The 26,230-nt window shown below is 34.8% G+C and overlaps 3 protein-coding genes and 1 pseudogene across 3 annotated transcripts; 1 reads left to right on the top strand and 3 right to left on the bottom strand.

Moving 5' to 3' along the window:
- Positions 1-1,635: 1,635 nt before the first annotated feature.
- On the bottom strand, positions 1,636-2,637 carry LOC141691851 (uncharacterized). The gene has a single exon (XM_074496603.1). The coding sequence runs from the start codon at positions 2,635-2,637 to the stop codon at positions 1,636-1,638; it is 1,002 nt and encodes a 333-aa protein (XP_074352704.1).
- Positions 2,638-4,129: 1,492 nt separating this feature from the next.
- On the bottom strand, positions 4,130-5,473 carry LOC141691850 (uncharacterized). The gene has a single exon (XM_074496602.1). The coding sequence runs from the start codon at positions 5,471-5,473 to the stop codon at positions 4,130-4,132; it is 1,344 nt and encodes a 447-aa protein (XP_074352703.1).
- Positions 5,474-9,626: 4,153 nt separating this feature from the next.
- LOC141693014 (10 kDa chaperonin-like) lies at positions 9,627-17,869 on the top strand (annotated as a pseudogene).
- A 2,069-nt stretch (positions 17,870-19,938) lies between these two features.
- Positions 19,939-22,652, bottom strand: LOC141688888 (serine carboxypeptidase-like 45). The gene is made up of 10 exons (XM_074493025.1): positions 22,314-22,652; positions 22,110-22,211; positions 21,915-22,010; positions 21,585-21,677; positions 21,434-21,504; positions 21,069-21,350; positions 20,842-20,966; positions 20,657-20,749; positions 20,385-20,502; positions 19,939-20,285 (listed from the first exon to the last, which is right to left on the bottom strand). The coding sequence occupies exons 1-10, from the start codon at positions 22,588-22,590 to the stop codon at positions 20,085-20,087; spliced, it is 1,458 nt and encodes a 485-aa protein (XP_074349126.1). The 5' UTR covers positions 22,591-22,652; the 3' UTR covers positions 19,939-20,084.
- Between the last annotated feature and the right edge of the window lie 3,578 nt (positions 22,653-26,230).

Here is a 26,230-nt window from a genome sequence, read left to right as displayed (position 1 = left end):
AACTTTTATGCCAAGCAGATAAAGCAATTTGAAGTAACTTCTTTCTTTTATTGATAATGCGCTCTAGTGTACAAATTACACCAGTCCCATGGCTACTATGCTCTATGGGGAAATTATTTGAAAATTTTCTTCCTTCTGCTAGTTCCAAGGTTTGCAGTCACATGTACTACCCCCTAAGCTAGGAGGAATTTATTTCCTACTAGTCTATTACATAGGAATTAAGCATGAAAATAAGGGGGACACAGCCACACCCTACTGATAATACTTCCGTAAATGTTCCGCATTCCACGCTCGAGGAATAGGTTTACCTTCCAGATCTTCCAAGTGATAAGTTCCCTTCCAGAGTATAGCTTTGACCTTGTACGGTCCTTCCCAATTAGCTCCAAGCACCCCGTGCTGACTTATCGTAGTGTTAGGCATAACCTTTCACAACACAAGATCCCCAACCTTAAACGGCATAAATTTTACCTTTTTATTAAAATACCTTGCGATTCTCTGTTGATATACAGCAAGCTTTAATTGAGAGTTTATTCGGGCTTCGTCTAACAAATCCAAGTGAAGCCTCTGGTTAACTTCCGCATCTTCCTCAACAAACACGTCTATCCGGAGGGATCCAGCTCCCACCTCCACGGGAACCATGGCTTCATACCCATAAGTCAGCATAAATGGGGTTTCTCCTGTAGTCGATCTGGGAGTTGTATTGTAAGACCAGAGGACCATGGGCATCTCCTCTGGCCAATCTCCTTTTTTCTCTTCCAACTTTGCCTTCAAGGTATGTTTTATGATATTTTTTATAGCCTCCGTCTGACCATTACTTTGTGGATGATAAACTGCGGCAAAGTCCTTTTTGATATTCAAGTCCTCACAAAGCTTCCTTAACTCTTTACTAGCAAACTGCTTCCCATTATCCGAGATGAGTTTGTAGGGGATACCGAACCTGCATACTATGGAATTGAAAACAAAATCCCTTATCTTCTTTGTTGTGATCGTAGCCAGTGGCATGGCCTCCGCCCATTTGGTAAAGTAGTCCACAACCACCACAGCGTATTTCACACCCCCATTTGCTTTAGGCAACTCTCCAATAAGATCGATTACCCACATGGCAAAAGGCCAAGGACTTGCCAATGAGGTAATGGTAGATGCCGGGGCGTTGGAATAGTTGGCGAATTGCTGGCAACGATCACAAGCCCGGACAAAATTGAAGGCATCTTCTCTCATAGTTGGCCAGTAGTATCCTTGTCTGAGTACTTTTAATGCCAACGAACCACCCCCCGAGTGATTGCCACAAATCCCTTCGTGCACCTCTCTGAGAATATAATTTCCCTCTTCTATATGCACACAACGTAACAATGGCTGGTTAAATCCTCTCTTGTATAATATCCAGTCATATTCAACATACTTTGCAGCCTGGTACCGAAGGCGTCGAGCCTGTAGTTTGTCTTCCGGTATAGCTCATGTCTGAATATAGTTATGAATAGGGGTCATCCAGCTTTCTCGCGGGATTTCTTGCGTCTGAAATACCTCTACCTCTGGAATACTCGGGATTTCCTGGATTCCCAAAGGGATTTGTCCAAGTTGGACGCTGTCCATCTGTGACCCCATCTTGGCCAAAGCATCCACATTACTATTTTCTTCTCATGGAACGCTTTCTAGCCTGGCATTTTCAAATTTCTCCAATAAGCGTTGCGCACATCTCATATATAACTCCGTATGCGGTCCCCAGGCCTGGAAACCTCCGTTGACCTGGTTCACAACTAATTCGGAGTCACTCCGAACTATCAGATTCATGGCCCCCACCTTCAGAGCTAATTTCAGACCGTTGATCAAAGCTTCATACTCAGCATCATTGTTAGTGACATAAAACTTGAAATGGATAGCACTCATCAAACGGTGCCCCTCTGGAGTGACCAAGACAATCCCGGCACCTGATCCACTGTTGTTCACGACCCCATCAATATGTAATATCCACCAAGGGTGTGGGAGTTCCTCCCTTTTACCATCATGAGAATTTCCTTGCGAGGAAGGTTCCGCCAACACTATGGCCTTGTCATCAACTTCAGACTCAAACTCAAGTATAAAGTCAGCCAGTGCTTGTCCCTTGATTGCCGTGCGAGGACAATACTCCAAAACGAATTGTCCTAGCTCTACCGCCCATTTTAACATTCTCCCTGACGATTTGGATTTGTGTAGAATATGCCGAAGCGGATAAGCGGTGCGAACTTCTATTCGGTAAGCCTGAAAGTATGGTCTTAACTTTCGTGCCGCATAGTACACGGGCCACTGGTGGCTTGCTTCTTCCTTCACCAACACCGCGCTGACAGAGTATTCAGATACTGCCAAGTAAAGAATCAATGTTTCTCCGTCTTTCGGCTTGGACAACATTGGAGGATTTTCCAACTGCTCTTTGATTTTCAGAAAAGCCTCTTCACACTCATGGGTCCACACAAAATCCTCCCCCCATCCTTTGATTGCCTTGAAGAATTCCTTGCACCTATCTGATGACTTTGAGACAAATCGATTTAAGTCCGCAATCCTTCCTGTCAGGCTCTGTACTTGTTTGACGCTGATGGGAGATTTCATGTCCAACAGAGCCTTGATTTTTGCTGGGTTGGCCTCAATTCCCCAGTGGTTGACCATGAATCCCAAGAATTTCCCTGATTTCACACCGAATACACACTTCTAAGGGTTTAGCTTCATCTTATATTTCTCAGAATATGGAACATCTCAGTTAAGTCGGCGATGTGATCTTCTGCCTTCTTAGACTTTACGAGCATATCATCCACATACACTTCTATCGTCTTTCCAATCTGCTTCTTGAACATTTTATTTACCAATCTTTGATAAGTGGCACCAGAGTTGATCAGACCAAATGGCATTCCAATATAGCAATAGAGTCCCCTATCAGTAATAAAAGAGGTGTGTTCTTGGTCGGGCCCATACATGGGAATTTGATTATACCCGGAGTATGCGTCCATGAAGCTAAGCAAGGCATGTCCTGCCGTGGCGTCGACCAACTGATCAATTCTTGGCAAGGGAAAACTATACTTTGGACACGCTTTATTCAGATCGGTGAAATCCACACATGTTCTCCATTTACCGTTGGGCTTTTTTACCAACATCGGGTTTGCTAGCCACTCTGGGTAGAATGATTCTTGAATTAGTCTGACGTCCAGGAGCCTATCTACTTCCTCTGCTAAGGTTATAGCTCTCTCTCCGCTTACGGCCCTGCGCTTTTGTCGAACCCCTTTATGCTTGGGATCGATATTCAAACGATGGCACATTACCTCTGGATCGATTCCAACCATATCAGAATTGTTCCATGCAAATACGTCAAGGTTCGTCAAGAGAAATATCGAAAGACCCTCCTTCAACCTTGGTGCCAACTGAGATCCTATTCTTAAAACTTTACTTGGACCTTTTTCGTCGACAGGGATTTTAATTGTATCTTCTGCTGGCCCCATCTTCTCCGTTGGCATTGGTATCCGGGGATCCACGTCGGGCGAATCATGGATTTCATTATCCTGTAGAGAAGGTGCATCCCCTTTAGGAGGAGCGTCGACTTTTTTAGAAGGCGCGCCTTGTATCGCAGGGGCATCAACTTCCTTGATATGTTTCGCGGGCAAGGGCGCTCCTTCAGGAAGAAGGGCATATACCTCATGTTTATCCTGTTCGAGGTTTCGCAAGACGTCGAATCTTCCTTCTAACTGTTCCCCATTGAAATCTTCTTGGACTATGGTGTTGGAGGCTTCCTCTTCTTCCAACATCTCGATTCTGATTGTGTCTTCCAAGAACAACGTTGTTGGGGGAATCCCAGAGGGATCCTCATCTTCTTGCTCGACATAATAATGGACTCGGATTTCCTCGATCGGTTGCTCAATGCTCTTTTCTTGATCATCGTCTGATGTATCTTCGGCGTGGGAGTCTTTTCTAAAGCCTCTCATAGCCTTCCTATAGCACTCCCGAGAGTCATACTGAGAGCCCTTTATACTCCCCACCCCATTTGGCATTGGAAATTTGATGGTCATGTGGTGGATTGAAGTAATAACCCTCATTTCCCACAGAAAAGGTCGTCCCAACAACACGTTGTGGGATAATTCCTGATTCAGGACCTTAAAATGGAGCATCTTTGTTACCGACAACGGGCTTTCCCCAAAGTACATGGCAGCCGAATCAATCCCATGACTCTAACTCCCGTGCCGGAAAAGCCATAGACCCATGAATCTTCCCCCGACATATCCTGATCAGGTAGCCCCATCTTCTTAAAGGTGTTGTAGTAGAGGATATTTGCCGAGCTTCCATTATCCACGAAGGCCCTATGGACGTTTTTGGTTCCGATTTGGATGGAAATAACCAGCGCATCATTGTGGGGGTGATGCACCCATCGGGCATCTGCTTCTCTGAAGGTAATATCCATGGACTTGCCCTTAAATACTTTGGGCGGTCGAGTTTCCACCCTATGAATGTCCGTGAGAGGCCTGAACCGAGCTTCCCTAGCATATCTTGTCAAGGATCGGTTACTGCATTCCATCCCGGGATCTTCCCCGTAGATTGTTCGGATGCTGCCATCCCTGACGAATTTATTTTCCTCCAGAGTATCATTGTTCGACCCCCGCGAGGCTCGCCTTTCTTCTTCCTTTGCTCTGTCATCCTTGTGTTTCCTTACTTCCTTGACCACCCATTCACCAAGGTATCCTTCTTTGATAAGTGCTTCGATCTCATCTTTTAAATGTCGACACTCATGCGTGTTATGTCCAGATGATTCATGGCATTCACAATACTTTTTCTTGTCTTTGCTTTGCCATGATGATAAAGCTTCAGGTTTTCTAAATAGCCCTCTATTTTTATTTACCTCAAAGATATGCTCGATAGATGCGACCAAAGGTGTGTACCGGCTTGTTCTGTAGTCATAGTTTGAGGGAGGACTCCATCCCCTCATCGTGTTCGCGGTATTCACCCGGTCTGGGCTCCGACTGCCCCTTTTGTACCTTGGGCTTGGAGACCTATCTCTCTTTCTTGCTTTGTTTCTCTGACTTGCCTGCGAAGTCGGTTGTACATCTGCCAGAGATTGTTCTATGGCTTTAAACGATTCTGCCAAAGCAAAGACATCTGCTAGAGTAGCCGGGTCCTTCCCTTGTAAATGCTTCCAAAAATCCGAGCCAACCCTTAATCCTGCGATCAAAAAACTTTTCAGGGCTTCGTCTGATGCCCCCCTCACGTTGGTAGATTCAACGTTGAACCTTTTGAAGTACGATGTCAAGCTTTCATTTTCCCTTTGCCTGACATTGACAAGGGTTGTGACAGAGGGCGCATATCTTACCGCGGCTTGGAACTTAGTCAAGAACAGAGTTTTCATCTGATCCCAGGAAGTGATCACTCCTGGCCCGAGCTTTTGAAACCACTGTTGGGCGCTTTCTCTAAAGGTTGCCGCCAAGAGACGGTATCGAGCCAAGTCTGGGACTTGGTATACATCCATCTATATATTAAAACGACCCAGGAATTCCACAAGATCTGAGTTTTCGTGGAAACGGAGATTGCTAGTAGTGTTGCGATACCCGGCCGGCAACTGTGCCTCTCTCACCGCCACTGAGAACGGGGAAGGGATTTAAGCTGTGGTCATCACTCTGCCTTCCAGATGGCTAAGCAGCCTTTTTATATCTCCCACATTGAAAGTCCCCACACCCGAAATAGTCTGCATTTGAGGCTGGGGTCCTTGGGGTTGCAGCGGAGGTACCTCTACTTGGTTTCCCCCTGGAGGGGCTTGCTACTGGTTCGTGTTCTGGGCGTCTTTGGGTATCACAATTACTTCGGGGTTCCGACCTTGATCTCCCCCCTGATTTTCTCCTTAACCCAGACCGCGGCCTCGAGCCGTCCCACGATCATAGTTTTCCACACCTCTGTGATCATCATGTTCTGCATAGTTATTGTTGTCTGCTCGATTATGCCAGCGGGAATCAATGTGGTCGCGGTAATTGTCACGACGGTATCCATCTAAGTACCTACCTCGGCCTCCACCCCTTCCCCTCCATTGAGGCCTTCTCCAACGATCGCTTCCATACCCACGACCATATCGATCCAGGGAATTCAGGGGCACACGCGTTGTATCATGGGGCGTCACATCTCCACGATCAGCTTCTTTTTGCCATTCAAGCAACAACATTCTTAAATCATCATCGCCCAATCGAATCCCCAAGTGATCTTTCAAAGCCGCGAAGTCCCGTTGCTGATTCTCCGGAATCGACTCCGCCTGTCGGCGTTCTTCAAGACTACGTCTAGACTGGTGCGGATGGGTGGCTCCCTGGTTATCCGCCCGCAGGATTTCCCGACCATCGGCATCTTCCTCCACTAGCTCGATGATTGGGGACGTGTCATTGGAATAGTCCAGGCGCCGCGGGGTTATCGGCACACGCCCTCCTCCGGTGCGACCGTGGCCGGCTGAGGCATCCCTATCAGTCATAGGTGCTTTTCCAGGTGCATGAGTTACACGGCTGCGGCGAAGGCCCCTCCTGGTCTTGCGTCGCTCCACGGTGCTCAACCTTGAATCGAAGCCATTCAAAGCATCGCCCATGCGATACAGTTGTTCCAACAAGTCAGCGTTGCTGATGAGCACAGGCGGCTGTCCCCCAATGTCCAGAGTGGGACGATCAGTCATTGGCGGAATGTAGGGTTCATCTTCATAGCCGTGATCAGAATCTTCCTCAGAACTTCCATCATAAAAACTTCCATCACGATATTGAGCCATCCTTCCTCCTAGATGCAGATCTTGATTAGCCCCTCCTTCTAGCGCCAATTTGTTGACGGAGGAATTTGGCAGCAACAAAGTTTGAGTTTGTAGCCGGAAACAAGATATGTGAAGGCGGCTCTTTGTCGAAAACGTGAACAGTAACCGGTGGATCCGATGAACAGTATTCGTCGCAAAAGATGAACAGTGTTTTGGTGGTGGTTATTGGGGGCTGAGATTGCTTAGGGTAAGTGGTGGCTACTTTGCGCTCTCGCTTCTGACCCTTTACAATTTGCCTACGTACCCCTATTTATAGGGGATCAAGCCCACGTAGTTCTTGGTAAACAAGAAACCTAATGGGCTTAGATTTCTTATCCCGAGGCCCAGTAGGAAACCCACTAGAAACCGTCTTCTACTAGCTTTAGGAATATCCGCCGATGAGGCCCAACCACAAAGGCCCAAGGCTCGTCCGCGGCTTCGAGACTTCACGGATAAGGCATCTCCCTGGCCAAGGATAACCCTCCGCTACCAGCTGTTTCTCTGGTCCGCGTACGCAGGTATAGCCGTGGTTCACCCCAAATGTTGGACGCATCCTTGTCGCCCGATAATGAGCCCCTACCAGATTGCAGGACAAGTGATCCCAAGCTTTTGGGTGTAAAGTGCAGGATACTCCGAAGTCTCCCAACGAGGACACCCGTTGACTACAGAAAACAGAGCTCCCAAAGCACACACCAGATTTCACCCCACATCCCCAATAAGGACACCCATTGACTACAGGAGGAGGCCTTCAGTCCAGGCATACCCCTGGAGGTCTCTGACCACGGACACCGCCTTTCCTGTAGATGTGCTACAAGAAGGTGTTCTTCAATAGAGTACCTGCATCAAATAAGTTAGTAATAATAATCTCCATCTTCCTTGAATCTTCCACAGAACCCATCCAAATAATCCTGTCGAAGTCTCATCCAAGCCATATCTCTCACTTAGGGCGCGCCCTAAGGCTCATCATAAATAAGGATTTAATCAGGGAATTCTTCATCATTTTCTTAGTAATTGGGCGCGCCTTCCTACTATGCTAGGGGCGCACCTTCATCTTCTGCATATTCTTAATCTCATATCTAGAGGACGCGCCTACCCCTGTCAATAGGGCGCGCCTTTTCCTCTCTAAAGAAGGAAACCTCATTTATCTTCTCCCTGATTTCAGGCATTCATATCTTAATTTTGACTATTTTCTCATTCTCAGTCTGAATATTGTTTTTATTAATTTTTGGGCATAACAGTTTTGTTGATGCTGTTAACACAAACTCCGAGCTGTTTTATCCTGGTGGAGATATTGCACGCATCCCAAACGCAACAGGTAGGGGGCAATATTCTCTTTAAGAGCAGCCAGGGCTTCGAGCAAGGCCTGGTGACTCAGCTATGATCTTCTTTTCTTGGCGTTCTGTATCTATGCACAACCATTATTTTTAGTCACTGTTGAAAGTTATGGTTTCGGGTACATCTTCGTTTTTCTCTTCGTTATTTCAGTTACTGATTTTGTTTACATGCATCTTTTGTTTTGTTTTGTTAACTGTGGTCTTGACCTGAACTTGCTAAATTTTTTATATAATTTCCTCTATGTTGTTATATTTGTTAGTGAGATTTACAACAGAATGAAGATAACTACTTGCTCTATTAGTCAAGGTAGAGCAAATGAAATAATCATGTTACGAGCGACAATATTTAGTTGTAAAAGTTGTCTGTTGTAGTAGCATGATAAGAATGTTGTGAAATTTGTAGTTGAACTTCCAGATTGTATCAAGTACCTTTAAATATGTACTAAGCACTGTGTAAATTTGACCATGAGACATGTGGAGCTGCACCCTTAATAAAACTTATTTATTATTAGTATTAGTTTTTAATAATAATACAAGTATATGAAACATAGTACTGTGACGACTTAAGTTCATGAAAAAGTGAATTCGGGGGCGTCATAGTAAAATTATAAAATTTTTATATCATGTACAAATATATAAATAAATTGATATGATTTTTTTTAAATTTTATATGAATAAAATATATCGGAAGGCTATCATTAGTTATTTTTAACTTTTTATCTAAAAATATTAATTTTTAAGTTAACCACTTATTTTATAATGAATATGATATTAGTTGTTAATGATTATCAATTATGAATTTATAAATTAAGTATTACAAATATTTTTTAAACACCCATTTATTGTATAAGTATCTAATACAAATATTTATCAAAAAAAATTCTTTGAAATCGTTAAATTTGATATTCGGTATTTTTTTCATAAAAATTATTACTTTTAAAATTTGATACAAGTGAAATATTTTGTACGTATTTCGATAGTCATATTTTTATTATGTTAACCGTTTTAAGTTTTTATTTTTTTTTATTTTAATCATTTGTATTTTAAATTTAACTAAAAATATACCTAAACACACAATTAAGAAAGTTATACTGAGTACATAATTATTTTTAATGATAAAATTATAATTTTTTAATTTTCTTATTTTTTAAACAAATTCTGTAATCACAACCATACACTGCATTGGTGTTAAAAAGCCAACGTTAGTTAAAACCAATTTTTTTTCCGTAAATGTTGGACAAAAAGAGTGTTCAAACAATTTTCTCCTAGTATCTTAAAATACTAGAACATTTATCATGTGTTTCATTTTGAAGGCACCATCAAATATGTACTATCTCATTTATTTCAATTAAAAAATTATTTCCATTCATTTTATACATCTCTCTCCTTTTATCATTTATTTTCCCACATCTCTCTTCTTTTATCATTTATTTTTCCTCCTCATTTTAATTCAAATATATTATTATTATTATAGCAAGACACAAATATAAGATATACATATTACAGGAATTGACGTAGAACAAAATTATCTTAAATAACAGGGAGATGATATTTTATTATATACATCGTTGTACTTCTCGAGGCTCCGTATAACCCCCCTACTTGTTATAAACCCCATCACTAATTCATTACCTTTGGCATGCGTCTAATTCCATGCCTAAACAGGGTATTAGTCGAGAATTTCTACCACCATCAAAGACCACCGCTGGTATTTTACTCCCGGGGACCACTTCTAAGGTTTATGTAACTTCTAGTTCTTTAAAAAAAAAAAATCTTGTATCATGAATTAAAAGTTTTATTTATTTATTTATTCAGGTTTCTGGGTAGTTGTATAATTGAGTGCTTAGTTTGCTTATCATTAATTTAAAATCCTTTTCTGATTTTTAGTATGGTTTGTTGTTGTCTGTTGATTAATCATGTGTCTTGTGTTTTGCCTGAACACAATAGTCATAATGATCGATTAGGGATTTTTATTTTATTTTTTGGGCCATTAATGTAGATGTACACCCTAGATCAAATAGAATGTATCTCTTACAAGCATGTAATCAGTGTGTACACTAAAATGCTCTGTTCAAAATGGCCTGAACGTGATTACCTACAACTTAGCATGTAATCAGTGTCTTATTCAAATAGAATGCTCTAATTCAACTCTTTGATAATAGAAATATAATTACTGTGGCCACTTTTCGCCAAAATTATTTTCTCCTTGAGGCTTGAGCTCTTTCTTTTTACTTGTTTTTTTCAGAATCATTGGAGAATTTTAGCTATTTACTAGTTGTAGCATCATGTGTGTCTGTGTCCGTGAATTGTCAAAGAGTTTGGAAGTTGTGAATGGGCGTTGTCTTTGTGAAGGACTGTTGTGTTAAAAACTTGATGGACTGATATCAGTCCAGACAGAATATTTGGGATGCTCAGTTTATTTGGCACTAACGATGACTCCGTTTTGTACATGTTCATCTTTTGACATCTCTTTATGTTCCCTCCTTGGTAAATCTTTTGCTTTCTTGCCCTCCCTTTTTTTTAAAATTTCCAAAGCTGTCACCATGGTTGTTATTCTTGTTTTATCAACTTTCAGTGGAGCCTCATGTCCCTCTTCTTCGTCATCATCTACGAATTACATTAATATGTGTTTGGATTGCAGCACATTTGTCTTCTGCTGTGTATTCCTCTGTTATATCCTTAAGCTTGTTACCCGATGATTTTTGCTGGAGCAAGGATTAATTAATACAATTTACATACTAAAATGGTCAGGATATAAATTCCTTTATTGTGGTTTATGCGTGTTAGTGATTAATAAACTCTATTTTCTACTGCAAATTGGTGACTTTCTTCCAAAATCCATCGTACTTTGTATTTGCTCACCTTGGTCTACCTTTTAATCGATTTTTCCATCGTATTATATCATGCTTTTTTCAAAGTGCAGATGTTAAGATATGTATTGAAATTTGTTTTTGTATACTATATTCCTTTCTTGTGGATGATGCAGCTAAACTCAGGAAAAGTTGTTGCTGTGGGTCCTGGGCATCATGACAGAGCGGGAAAACTGATCCCCGTTAGTGTGAAGGAGGGACACACTGTTCTATTGCCTGGATATGGAGGACTGAATATGGAGGAACTGAAGAAAAACTCGATGACAAAGAGTAAGTATATTTGTGTTTTAAATGCAGTCATATTTTCATTTCTTTTATTCCATTCAGCTTGTGAGGACATGACGTCCTCTAAGCTACATATTTCTTGGGAAGTAAAAAAAAATAGGAAGAGGAAGTGGATCTATGTGGTAAAAGTAGGATGAACCGATGAAGACTGCACATTTAGTTTCAAAGTTGGGTTCGAGTTCGACCCAAACTTGAAACCGATATTCAAGTTGTATTCCTTTAGTTGGGCAGCCCAATTGTTAGTATTCTAAATAGTTAGGCACTGTGCGATGCCCAATTATAACAATAACTAGCATAATAACTCGTGCGAGACACGGGTAATTTTCTAGAGTTTTTTTATACATCATGCAATTATAATGTTTTTAGAACAACTCCAACACTATCCTTATATAGGTTCTTAAGTCAAATTTTGAAGAAAATGGAGATAAAATTTCTCTCCAACAAGCTCCATGTCCCCCTCTATAACATTAGAAGTTTCGAATGCTTCCTCACTTTTAGGAGTGAATACCCCCTCCAAAACTATTATTATATTATATTTTTCTTACCCGTCTATTTAACATAAATGAATTTAATGAGTAAAAAGATAAATAGAGAGCGAGTTTAAGGAGAATTGTTGGAGAAATTGTTTGATTTTGACTTCTAAATAATTAGGAGCTCATTTATTTATATTATTTGTAGTGAAAATGCAAGGAGGTTGCCGGAGTTGCTTTTAGTTGTTTTCTTATTTGTAAATGTTGTACAATGTTTAATGTATATTAAATACAAACAGATTGTTTATCAATGTGTATTATTTTCATACAAGACATTACTAAATTACACAACGTTTCAAATATAGCTCATTAAGCAAATATATATATATATATATATTCTTGTTTGTGTTGTATAATTTTTATTTGATAAATGAATATAAACAGGGTAGCCAGTGTACGTTTAAAACGTAACTATTAAACTTAATCTGTTGAATGTTGTTAGTATGTTTACAAATAAAAAGCTAAAAATTAACAAATATGTTGAATACAGAGTTGACCAAAAATATTGAATTTTATTTAAATAAATAATATGTACTGTTCTATATTATTCTTGAGTTCACTACTAACCTACAATTAATTTACTCAATTTAAAAAGATAAAATATGCATAACTGAAGTGAGAATGACTTGCAATCATAATATACAATAATGTAAAATTTACATTAATGTTAATATTAAAGTTGATTTTAATGAAAAATATTAGTTTTTGAAATTCAACATATGTATGTATGGGAAAATGTTAGTTTTTTATTTACACTATTGTTAACAAAGTAAGATTAAGTTATTTGTATGTGTGTGTTAGCATGTAAATTATTGTATGTTACATTTCTTAGTAAATTATGATGGTTTCAATTATTTATATGCTAAATATATGATTTATGTACATGTATAATCATTATTAACATCTAGTGAGACAATTAATTACTTAAATAACATGCATTTATAATTATTCAAAAATTAAAATTATGTAATAAATAAATTGTTATAATTTATACATGGTATTCACATTATCACCGACAAACAATTCATATCTATTTTTTACGAAACCGAGTATCAATCATGGTTGTAACATAAAAATAAATTATATATTTTTAAGAATTATTATTATTATTCATGATTTTTTTCAAGAATTTGAAGGAAAAATTATTATTATATCGTTATTTAAACCGTTTTTAAGTTTCTTTCATTACAACTCTTATATTTCTTCATATAATAATTTGATAACATTGTAAACTATTCTCCTAATATTAAATTTTTTTTAATTCGATAAATTTCTATAAATATCAGTTGAACTGATTAATTCCTTCAAATTATTGAAATAATATAAAATGCATTGAATCAAATGTCACAATATAGTATATATATAACTTTTATTTGAATAATTCAAAATATTAAAATAATTCAAAATATTGTACAATATTATCTTGATCAATGAATATTGCTTATCTAAAAGAATTCTTGTTAAAAAAATAGTTTTTTTGAAGTGAAAAATGAAACATAAATCGATTTACTATATCATCGTATTTTTATCAAATCTCGTGAGATCTCATATCAAATTTCGAATATTCTTAAAATCGGGACAAATCTCAAAAATAATAATGTGTTACCAGTGAAGTTAGTAATTTTAATATAAATAATCAATTGACTTGATCCTATAAAGACCTCAAACACATTAATTTATATTAACATAAAATATTAAAAAAATTCACATTATTGGTAAAATATTCTTGCCGACCTTGTAATTTAAATTTACTAATCGTAGTATGTGACGATATTTTTCGCCCGGGTCATGTAGTCAAATTTCGAGTATTTTTTGAAAAATGGGCCAAATTCTGATTTCAAATTCGAAATAAATTAAAATGCATTGACTCATTATAATTCGAACTTATCTAAATATGCAATACCAATATAGATTATTTATATATAAGCTATTCTATTTTCAATATTTTTAAAAAAATTATATCTGTACATTTTAATTACTTTTTATAATAAAAAATATGTTAAAAATATATGAGATATATTTTCAAACTACAAAATGATTAATAAATTAGATAATAATCCATTTATGGACTATGCCTAACTTTATATTTGGAATTCAATTTTTTAAAATTAAATATTTAAGTAACTTTTCTTTTTTTTTGCGGAATTCAAGTAACTATCTTTAAAGTTAAATAAAATATTCATTTAGCACACTTACATATTATGTGTATAATAAAAAACACATGTGACAATATGTTGTAGTGGTATAAGGTTGTATAGGTGAATGAAATATCTCGAGTTTGATTCTCACAAACCACATATTTAATATAAATATTAAAAACAGGGGTAGTTTAGTCTTGTCAATGAGATTTTTTAATCTCACGAATATTATCCCATTGTTCTCTTATTATATATAGAACATATTTATATTATGTAAGTAGTACAGTGTAACCCTATATTGTGCCCGTTTGGGAAATTGTAAAATAAAATGAATAAGTGATGTAAAAGTGATAAGTAGATGAATATATTATCCCCTTGTTCTCTTATTATATATAGAAGATATTTATATTATGTAAGTAGTACAGTGTATATTGTGCCCGTTTGGGAAATCTTAAAAATAAAATGAATAAGTGATTTAAAAGTGATAAGTAGATGAATACTTATAAATTATACAAGTGTTTGAATAATTTTACTTATAAATCAGATTTTTTTACTTAAATGAAATAAAATAAATATATTTTAAATATTATTATCTTAATTCATGAATTTTAAATTAGATAAACATTTAAAAACTTATTTTAAAACTAAAGTTATTATAAAATCCAAATATCAAAATAAGTTCAGAAAAAATACGTCGGCACTAACATTCAACTTATCAACTTTTAAATCGTAAATTCAACTTATAAGTTAAATCGACAAACTCTCGTCTTATAAGGGATAAGCCTTTTATAAGTAATGAGCCTATAAGTTAGTAAGGAGCCAAACGGGCCCATTATTATTTTGATTACATATCTCACTTATGAGAATATTTATTTGATTTTATTTCAAAAATGAAAAGTAGAATGATACTAATAAAAATATCAGGCTCCCCGTCAGGTGTTCCTTTATTATGTATATATATATATATTATGTTTTAATAAATATAGGGCTAGACTTTTTGAAGAACTTATTTTTATGTAAATGAGCAATTAAACCTCATTCGTACAATAACAAAGCCAATTTACTTCTTTTGTGTACCTGCGTGCACCCCTATGATATATTACGATATATTACGGTTGAGATTAAAACTGTCGTGGCTATACATGTGGCCCCCTATGATATACGGTTGAAATTGAAGCTGTTGTGGCTATACGCATGGCCCGCAATATCAAATCTAAGTTTTTCAATAAACGTTTCTTTTTTATTTTTGTGTTTCATATAATTTTTATGTTCTCTATTTTATGTTTAAATTTTGTTTTAAGTTTAAAATTTTGTTTTTTCTACTCATTTATGATCTTATTTTTATTATGTTCTATACTTTTAATGTTTTATATTAATGTTTTTTTTTATTTTTGTGTTTTTTGTGAGTCCATAAAATCTTTGGTTTTTTATGAAATAATTTATGTATTTAAAATGTCAAATCGTATATGCTTTTTGTTAAAAACAAGTAAATTGTTTAATTCACGTAGAATGTTGCTTGAACAATTATTTATCAACGAATATGTCACAACTAATTGGATTTATAAATATAAAAATGATAAACACAAAAGAATATGAACACGAAAATGGATGCATCTTAAAGGATTTGAATTTAAAAATGAATATATTTTATATGTGTTGTTTATAACATTGTGTGCTATTTAAAAAATATACATTTGTCATGTTAGTAATTTTAAATTATTTAACTACTTTAATTTTGTATCTAGTGATTCAGAAATTTATGCAAAACAATTATGAAAAGAATGTAGAACACGTTAAAAAAAATTAGCAATAGCCAAAAACTATATATAGCACAATATAAATTAAATATGAATTTAGAACATGCAGTATATATAAAATAAAAAATATACGGGATACAAAAAATTAAATTTATAATATATAAATATTCAACTTATACATTAACATGAAAAGTCATTGACCAAGAATAGAAGCGTATAGAAAGTAGAAAACAAAAAACACATCACATTATAAAACATAAAAAAAATAACCTTTAAATTAAACAAAAAAATATACCAAATAGATGACAAGAATGCATAATACAAAAAAAAAAGAATACATGAAATATCGAACAAAAAAATAATACATGATATAGAAATAGAGTTATTTAACATGAAATTTTTAAACTCAAAGAACATATTTGTGTATATATTTTTTCCTATTTTTCGTTCAGCATGTGTACATGGACGACGTGCCCACGTAATTTTTCTTTCGTAATAAATGGTTAAGTTAAGATTTGAGTTCGTAAGTTATATATTATACTAGTTACTCACTTGGAATAATTCATTATAGATATGTGCTCTTCACTCTTGCTAATTTGATATTTCAAAATAGAGTGAAAAATGAATATGACAACTCGCTCTTTTGATGAAAGTGGAGCAAATGAAAAGATCATGTTCAGAGCGACAATGTTTAGTTGTAGAAGTTGTGTAGTAGTAGAATAAGAATGTTGTGAAATTTGTAGTTTGAACTTTCAGATTGTATCAAGTTCCTTATAAAATATGTACTAAGCAGTGTGTAAACTTGATCATGAGACATGTGGAGCTGCACCCATAATAAAATTTATTATCAGTATCAGTTTGTAATAATAATACAAGTAAATAAAATATGGTACCGTGATGACTTAAGTTCACCAAAAAGTGGATTCAGGGGGCGTCACAATAAAATTATAAAAAATTTAAATCATGTACAAACATATAAATAATTTGATAGATTTTAAATTTTATTTTTTTTAATTTACATGAATAATAAATACTTGAAGGCTATCATTACTAATTTTTAACCTTTTTTCTAAAAATATTAATTTTGAAGTTAACCACTTTTTTATAATGAATATGATATTAGTTGTTAATGAATATTCTATTTATTATTAATTATGAATTTATGAAATGAGTATTCCAAATATCTTTATAACACCCATTTGTTGTATAATATATTTCATACGTTAATTATGAATTGCTAGGGAACCTAAAATCGTAAAGGAATTGCTCATTGTTTCTGCAAAAATTAACGTATGAGATTTAGGTTGTTGATTTACCATGACATAATCCACTAAACAAGATATGTTTAGTCTGCATATGAATGTTAAAAAAGAGCTCTGTTTCCTCTAAAGAAATATTCTGGAATCTGTTGAAACAATTTTTGCTTGAACCTATTCCAGTAAAGTGCACACCTATATATCCCGGGGAACATGTTAATTTTGTACATGGCTAAAATAATGTAATTATACATGCCTGCAATAGTATGATTGTACATGCCTGTGATAGTGATGGTACGTGCCTGTAAATTGTAATTGTATGATGGTACATGCCTATGATAGTATGGTTGGATGTTTGCTAAATGTTCCATTCATGTTTTAAACTTGAAAGTAATGATAAATTGAAAATGGTAGGCTTATTAAGGAGCTTATGGTCAAATATGGTGTGTCAATGGGCATTTTTCTTTCCCCAAGTTAGACATTATTATTCCCTGCAAGTCTGACACATTCTGAAAAACCTACACATTGTATGCCTTGTATTTTTCTCATGCTAACTTAAAGCTCCTGTCTCAGGTACCATCTGTTCCGAGATGATGATTTAATGGGGATACTGCACAACTGATTTATGCTTTAGAGTTTTAATGTACAATTACTACCTTGTCAAGGAGCCAATTAGATCAAATTCATTATGATTTATGGCAATGGAAGGATGCTTTTGAAGTATGCCTTTATAAAAACAATTATCATAAATAACTCTGAAATTAGATGTGAACAGGAATATCAACCAGTTTGATGAATAAATGCATGGCACAATATCGTTTGCAGTTCCGTTTACGATAAAACTTATATCAACCAGTTGGATGAATAAATGTATATTGCTCTGTATTGTTGTGCTGGATGGCAAATCAGTGTTATCTGGACTGGGTTCCAGTTCTGTTGTAACCTTGCAATGTCTTTGTGGTCTGGCATCATCATGGTGATTTTGACACTTTGAAATCTGGTTTAGCAACAAGTAAAAAAGAAAAACCATGAGTCCCATCCTTAGTTTTTTTTTGGCTTAATTATAACTTGAACCTTAAAGTATGATGTGTGTACACATGAACCCTTAAAGAAAAAACTCATACATTTGAACCCCTAATGTACTAAATGTGTATATCCTGACCCTTACTCCAATCAAACACTCCTGAATCGTTAAATGTCACATTTTTAGGCACGGTATTATGGCTAGAAAATTGTTTTTTCTCTTCAAAGCTTAATTCCTTTGTTTGGCGGGATACGGACTTGCAACTTCGGGGTGAAAAAACAATTTTCCACCCCAAATACCTAGCTCAAGAATGTGATATTTAACGATTCAAGAGTGTTTTGTCGGATATAAGGATCACGATGTACACATTTATTACGTAAGGGGTTGATGTGTATGTATTTAAATTTTAAGGGTTCATGTGTACAAAACGTCATAGTTCAAGATTTAAATTACAATTAATGCTTTTTTTCTAGTAATGTATCGACCATTAGTTTTCATTATAAGGTTCTTATAATAAATATAGTGTTGGACTTTTTGTAGGTAGAGCATGATATATGATTAATATATGAACAAAGTTCAATTTATTTATAATAGAAAAATGGTATCCCTCCCCTCTTCATTATACTATCATTTATGTTTTTGTGCTGTATTTATAATGTAGTCAATATCAATAAGATTATTTAATGATACTTGAAGTGAAAAACAAGGTGGAATGAAGATACTGTCTTGCTGGAAATTGAGGGTATGAATATGATGTATATTCACAGCGATCATATTTCGGTACTTGTGATTCTTATGGTTCATCGAAATTTTCTTTTTCTTGTTGGGGCCATTTGCCACAAGATTGTGGCGACCACTGACAATGAAATACTCCAATGTATTAAACCTGTTTTGAACAGTTTTTATCAAAGGCTAAAGAAAGCATACCCTAATATATTACTTACAGTGTGATATGGTTTAAAGTTCTGAAGACTATTGAGCATTATTCCCAAAATGTAGCAGGCAGCATTATTATTGTAGGGATTATCTATGTGAGAGATTACAGTTTTTTTTTCTTTTTTCGTAGGGAATCCGCAGCTGCGCTGGATAAACCCCACGGGCTCATGCAATAAACTGCAAATCACGTGAACCAAGGTAAACCGTTTGATTTAAGTGACAGACTCTGGTTCAAGAAGCGTAATCATAAATTTTTCTCCCGCAAAATTCGAACCTATGACCAAGAGGATAACTTATGACCAAGAAGATAGTTATCCTCTTTTTAACTAAATGAGTCTAACCCTTGTGGGCGAGATTACAGTTTTTGAAGACCTGTATATGAACAAATCTGGTGTGCTTAGGTTACAATAAAAGATAATGCTACCTACATGGACCATGAGTGTTTTTCCCAATTAAGTTTGAATGAATATTGGAGGACTACTTGATTGGATGAGTTTTAACTTTTAAGTATCGCATGCGCATTATCAAATTATAATATGAGGTGATCTTAACTTCTGAAAGGTACCACTGCCCCCCATCTAATCAAATATTGACTGTATCATAATGTTAGGCTTATTGAGCATCTCATGGTCAAATACAGTGTCTACAGATGTTCCCTTACCCACTCCCCTCTCAGCATACCCCAAACCAAATGAACCTATTTGCCCGCCCCCTCAGTAAGCAATAGGATGTGTTGGATGTATAATTGTAGCTAGGCCCTTGAGGCGATAAGCTCCCAAAGGCCCTCAAAGTCCCGGCCTCAACCAACACCTATACATTTAGTAGATGTAAAATAAGTTGAGTGCAATGGTGTCTGTATTCTTACGAGTTTAGAGTAATTAATTTTATTTTTGCCCGGATGTTTTGGTGAATGCCTAGTATTGCTCTAGATTGAACCTACTCTACATGTTTCTCTTCATTTTTTTATTTACAAATACTTAAAATTTTGCATTGCTTTTCACCATTATAAATGCAGCTCGAGATCACCAACATTTGGTCTTAACTAAACGCATAACACTGAATGAGTAGGTATTTCACATTGGAAAGCAAGATATGACAATTGTATGGCTGTTGAATGTGTTGTTTTTTTCTGCAGATAGATGGTGACTAGTACCTTCTTATACAGTTAGCAAATACAAGTTCCTTGCAGCAATTTGTCTATGTAAACAATCTGTTATCTAGAAGCTTGTTCATTTGTGCCGTTGATTTGCCAGTTGGCTTTGGCAATGGTTTCCCCTCCACGAATGCTTTAAAAAGAACAAGTGATCTCTCTGGTTGCGTATATGGTGCTTCATGAGCAGCTCCTCTAATGGTGGCATAGGATAGGTGATCACCATACACTTGCGTCCACCCACCAACCTAAACACAAATCCAAATTAGAGATGCAGAACAATTAGGTGCCACTACACAGAAATTTTGGCTCATAAACATAGCGTCGTTTTTAGTTTAGAAACCAACCTGCCGGCCTTCTATCCAAGAAGTATAAGGCACAGTTGTCTTAAGGTTCAATTCTTTTGCCAGTCTATCAACGAGTACCCGAGTTCCAGTAAGCGGGAGAACTGAATCCTGGTCTCCGCTGTAAATGGTTTAGATGTTAATTTTCAAAATACATCTTGAAAAAGGAAAAAAAAATGGAATATTGTACTATGCATAGTATTTAAAAGATGAGTGGAATGTGATGTTGAAACTAGCATCATGAATTAGAAAGTAGTGACTTCCCAGGAACTTGCCTGAAAACCAAAACACGAATGCCTGACTTCACGAGTGAACCCAATATATTAATCGTTGGTACCTCTAGGTTGTCCATATTATAATGCAAGACACTGTTATCATCAACAAACAATTATTAGAGTAAATTTAATCTTTTCCAAGTAAGAATTAGGAGAACAAGTATAACCGTTTTGGCAAATATTACCTGCTGCATATTACCCATCTCGGCACACCAACAAGCCTAGCATGGAGAGCCTTCTGTACATCTTTCCGGTTCAAGTAAGCAATTGTTTCCTCCTCTACGCAAACATCTACTTTCTCAGAATCATGCTGCAAATTGAAATTTGAAGCCAAGGTCAAAACATGTGTAACAGACTGTCAAATGCTGAGAAAGAACCAGAAAATATGGCAGAGAGTAATATTTGTTCTCACTGTTTTATCTAATATTTTAGATTGTGAAAGGTCTGTGGGCAAACAGACGTCAAGGGTAACATCATATGAGTCGATCAATCTACCAATCTCATTCGAAGCTTGACTTATTACTCTTGAACAATCTGGGGTCAGAGCTCCTTTTTGAGCTTGTCTTCGAATTTGGGAATAGTTACAAACCGTATTAAACAGATCAAAAGTAGCATCTGATATCAAGCCATGAGACCAAAGGTATTCACCTCTCGAATTAAAATCCGTATTGAATTCCAAAAGAGGATTCCCTATCTGCTCATCCACAAGTATTTCAGTTCAGTAAACCAGTAGATTCATAGATTTTGCTGCATTATATGCTAGCAAGTTGTACTAACCGCAATTCCTTTGAGATTGATCTTCGCTTTTGATTTTACAATGAGTTGTGCAAGTTGCGGAACATAGTGTCCTAACAAAAAATAAACTTTGTATTTATGATTGACAATGATCAGAGTTATTACGATAATACATGTCTGAACTGGAACTTACCCCCATAACTCTCTCCACTGATCAAGAAATCTCTGTCCTTGTACTGTGGGAATTTGTCAAACCAATGCTGAAGAAAAACAAGGCTGTCTTGCGCTGACAGAACGGAAGCAAGAACAGTAAAATTACAGGTCAGATTCTTACCTAATAAAAGCAGGAATTATCATAGAACTTAACTTTTCTGCATAATGAAATGAAACTACTAGTCCAAAAACAGAAAGGAAACTAAAGTAACCTTAATCAACTTTCCTTTTTCTTTTACTAGGAAAAGTACAAGAACTGTAATAAAAAAACTGAAAGCAAGATAATGTAAATGAAGTATAGAATCTAAACCTGTCATCTCATCGTTAACATAGTCATAGAAGGATTTATTCGAAGAAAACGAGAATCCAACTCCTGCAGGTGACTCCAGGTACAACATGTTTGCTTCTGTTAAGAATACAGATAGTATAACGTTAGCTACTTAGATATGTGATGTTAGAACTAGAAACACACACAGACACAGTACTAGTAAGCAAACAGTTTCACCTTTGTTCCAGCTATACTCATTTTTAAGCAACACATTGCCTCTAGGCCTAAAAGGGCCATGCTCCACAAAAGCTCCAGCACCAATAGATGAGCATCCAGGCCCTGCAAATTCGAAAAAACACCAATCTCAAAACCCCGAAAATCGAATAATCTTCTTTAACATACTAAAAAAGAAAAGAAAAGAAAAGATAGTTTAACTTGTACCTCCATTCAACCAGAGAACTAGAGGCCTTGAATCTGCATTAGTTTCAGCTTCTACAAAATAGTAAAACAAGGCTCTTTCTTGTTTTTCATCCAAAAAAATGTACCCAGAGAACTGCTTAAAACCAACTTTTGGCTGGCCAGGCAAGGTCTCGATTCTATCACCTCCTGGCTGAGAATCAACTACAGCAAGAATTTGCAATGTAGAAAGTAGTAGTATTGCTGCAGACAACACTGTTTTGTTGGCAAGCTTAAATTTATGGTAAGTTGCAGACACCATTGTTGAGAGACAGAGATTGTATAGTGCTCTTGCCACTGGTGTGCTAGACTATAGTGCACACTGCTTGGTTTATATAATGATGTTGTCTGTCAATTTGTATTATTAAACAAGGAGCTTTCTTTACTGAGCAGGGGGGGTCAATAAACTTTGTTTTTTAGTATTAGTTTACAGTCTGTTTCAGATTAGCTAGCTCTGGTAACAACAACTTTATGAAAATTTGAAGTTGTTATACACCCGTGACATGTTGGAGCATGGGTCTTATCTATTTATCATATTTCTATTATGGGGATTGTAAATGTGAATGGTTTTTATGCATAACATATGTAATGTGTTGCTCATCATTTGCAATTAGTAATTCACACATAAAAATTTCAAGATTTGTTTTTTTAGTAAATAGTTGTGCACATCAAATTTTTTTACTTTAGGCAGTTGACTATTCTTCTTTTCAGTCTTGCATGTTTAAAAATGGATAGCTTTTTGATTATGATTGTTTGGTACAAGATTCTTGGGGATGTTCATTATAAAAAAATTAAAAAATTTGACTTGTGCCCATTTTAAGGCCCCCTTGTGTTTTGTAATTATGGGGAATTGGGGTGATACAGAAAGACCAACTCATAATTATTGAAAGAAGAAGAAACTCTAAATTGTAAAATATTATTTTACGTTTTTAATACATTTTTTTCTGACTATCTTAGTTGTATTTTTAGGATTATTATGTTCCATAAACCTACAACTCATTATAATAATATTATATGTAGTAATTGTCATTTATTGGAAATTTGATAAAGTTGTTTTGAACCGTTAAATTCTGAATTGTACAATTTAATATGCAGAACCAATATAAACATTATAAATTATAGGTGAGCTAAAATTAGAAAATCCTCAAACAAATTATTAGAGGGCTATCGGTGATAATATATAATTTTTTAAGAAAAAGTAATATCATGAAACAAAGTAATATCATTATTAATGTAGGATACATATTTCCGTAATACGCATACGGGAATTCGCATTTACATAATGCATATCATTTGTGAAACTCTAAAAAAAAAGCAAGTTAAAATTCACATTTACAGAATATGTAATACGTGATACACATATAATGCATATCTTGTGTAGTTCTTGCATGCCATTGAGAAATATGTGCCCGGTCTATATTATGGCTCATCCTCTCCGCATATATCACATAAATATTATAGGTCGTTGTCGTTAAAATGCATATATTTTGGATATTTTTTTAAAATTTATTTTATTTTTCATCAAATACACAATACATGTATGTAAAAAGGTAAAATAATTATGATGATGATTTTGAGTTTTGGTTTAAATCAACATAAAACTTCAAAAAAAATAAGCTGAATTGGAATTTGAGTAGAGTAAGAACTCAATAAAAAAAATAAATTAAATTCATTACTCTACGAAAAGAAGTTAAAACTTGAATAATTTTGGTGGCTAAATTAGCACCAAGTATAACGGGGGCTGTAAGTTGAAAACTATCTTGTTTTTGTAATTTTCCACACTAGAGATACAGTTGAGAATTTGAGATAGTGGTCATATTCCTGCAATTATCTTGGAAGCTTTCGACCTGATACTGATTGTTGAGATGCTATACTGGAACTTCAAAGACATAACCGCCCCACTCAAAACAAACTTTGTGGCTAAAAATATTTGAAAAATTGAATAAAACAAGTCGAATTCAATTTTGGCCATTTTCGCATAGCTCACTGTGTAAATACATAATTTAATTTTCCTAGAAAGTTAACTGCAGGTTATCAATTTGGCTTTTGCTTACCCATTTTATTAAAAAATAAAGTGTTTATAAATTGATGTAATATAGAAATAGAAATATATGTCCATTTTGACAATAATTAAATATATTTTTTTATAGTTAATTGCGTATATATAATTAATTACATACATGTACATCCCGTTCCCAGTAATTGAATCCGTACTAAGAGCATTTTTAATAGAGATATTCTTTAGGGTGTCAAAACTTGTCGACTCAAAAAAAAATATAATATACATAGATCTAATATACAAATGTATTTTAGTTATTTAAAGAGGTGTCGGAGGTGCCAAGAATTTGCAATTTTTCTTTTGAGCACTCTTTTTTTCAATCGGAAAGTACCCAAAAATATATTTCAGATATTTATATTGCCACCCTCGAAAGCACATAAGCGGAGATGCTCTAATAGTCGCGTACGTTGTGGGCAAGATTTAGAAATAGATATGCAGGACTGACAAGTCTCGAGTCTATCATGCCGTGAAAGGGGGATCACTTGTTCAAAAGCGCTTTACATGCACCTAAGAAAAGTACAAAAACTGGATTCTTTTACGGGTAGTATTCGATTCAGATTTTGGAGCATTAATAATAATTTATGAATTTTACAAGATTTTTGTTTATTTAAAAAGTTTATAGATTTTAACGAAATTGATAAGAAAATCTTGCAGAGTTTTTATGATTTTGTGAAGTTTTTTTGGAAATACTTCAAAATCTAATATATTTTGGAGAGATTTTAAAAAATTAAAAATATACTATCAAATCCATCAAAATTCAAATATTTTTCAAATAAAACAAAATTCATGAAATTTTGAATACCATCATATATCATGATATATCAGTGAAATTTTTAAAATCTAAATTTAATACCCTAAGATTTTGATAGATTTTTTTAAATCCAAATTGAATACAATTATGGCCCGTTTGGGAACGTGAATTTCATTTGAAATTCTAGATTTGATGAAATAAGGTGTTTGGTAATTTGGATTTGGATTTCAGGATATTCAAATATTAGTATAAATATGAGAATTTGAAATTATAACTCAAATCCTGTCATTTGAAATCCCTCATTTCATTCAAATTCCCAAACGTCTCTCTTTGGTTTTCATGGACTTTTTACAATCCAAATTGAATAACTCAAGATTTTGATGAATTTTTGAAATCTAAATTGAATACCCGTGGACTTTCAAAATTCTTAAAAATTCTTTAAAATCTTGATTGAATACAACACTCTTTATTTTTATTTTTGCAAGCCTAAAATAATTCACTAATATTGCATTAATTATCGGAAACACTACTAAAACTAAAAGTCAGAGACATTTCCTGGAAAAAAGGCAGTCACATATAATAAGTAATATTTTGCGTAAACATTTTTTTCCAAAATGATATCTTCAAATATAGCAGTAATAAATAATTAGACAAAACAATTACAAAAAATCATAAATCATATTTTTTATTAATAAGCGTAATCATGTATAATTTTGTACTAAAAGTCCCAAAATATCAAATTTTGGTACTCACCGTATAAGTCCACTTTCATTCTCTATAAATTTTGTTTTCAACACAAACTGACTTCTATTCTTTGAAAACTTTATTTTCTTTTACTTAGTGTTCATCAAATCGTCTATTTACTTTTATAAAATAAAAAAAATTAAGCGAATTTATGAATTAGATTAAAAATTTATTAAGTTACGTTAAATTAAGTAATATAACATAAATTTATTTTAAATGTGAAAAACTACTAAAAACTTAGTAAACTACTAACATGAATTAACTTATATTCTCTGTAAACTTTATTTACTAATTAGTTAGTGTCATTTCTAGCTCCAGTTTACTTTTAAATTGTATAATATTATTTTA

Source organism: Apium graveolens, chromosome 10 (genome assembly GCF_009905375.1).
Source record: "Apium graveolens cultivar Ventura chromosome 10, ASM990537v1, whole genome shotgun sequence".
NCBI classification, from domain to species: domain Eukaryota; kingdom Viridiplantae; phylum Streptophyta; class Magnoliopsida; order Apiales; family Apiaceae; genus Apium; species Apium graveolens.
This window is presented reverse-complemented; position numbering and strand designations above follow the sequence as displayed.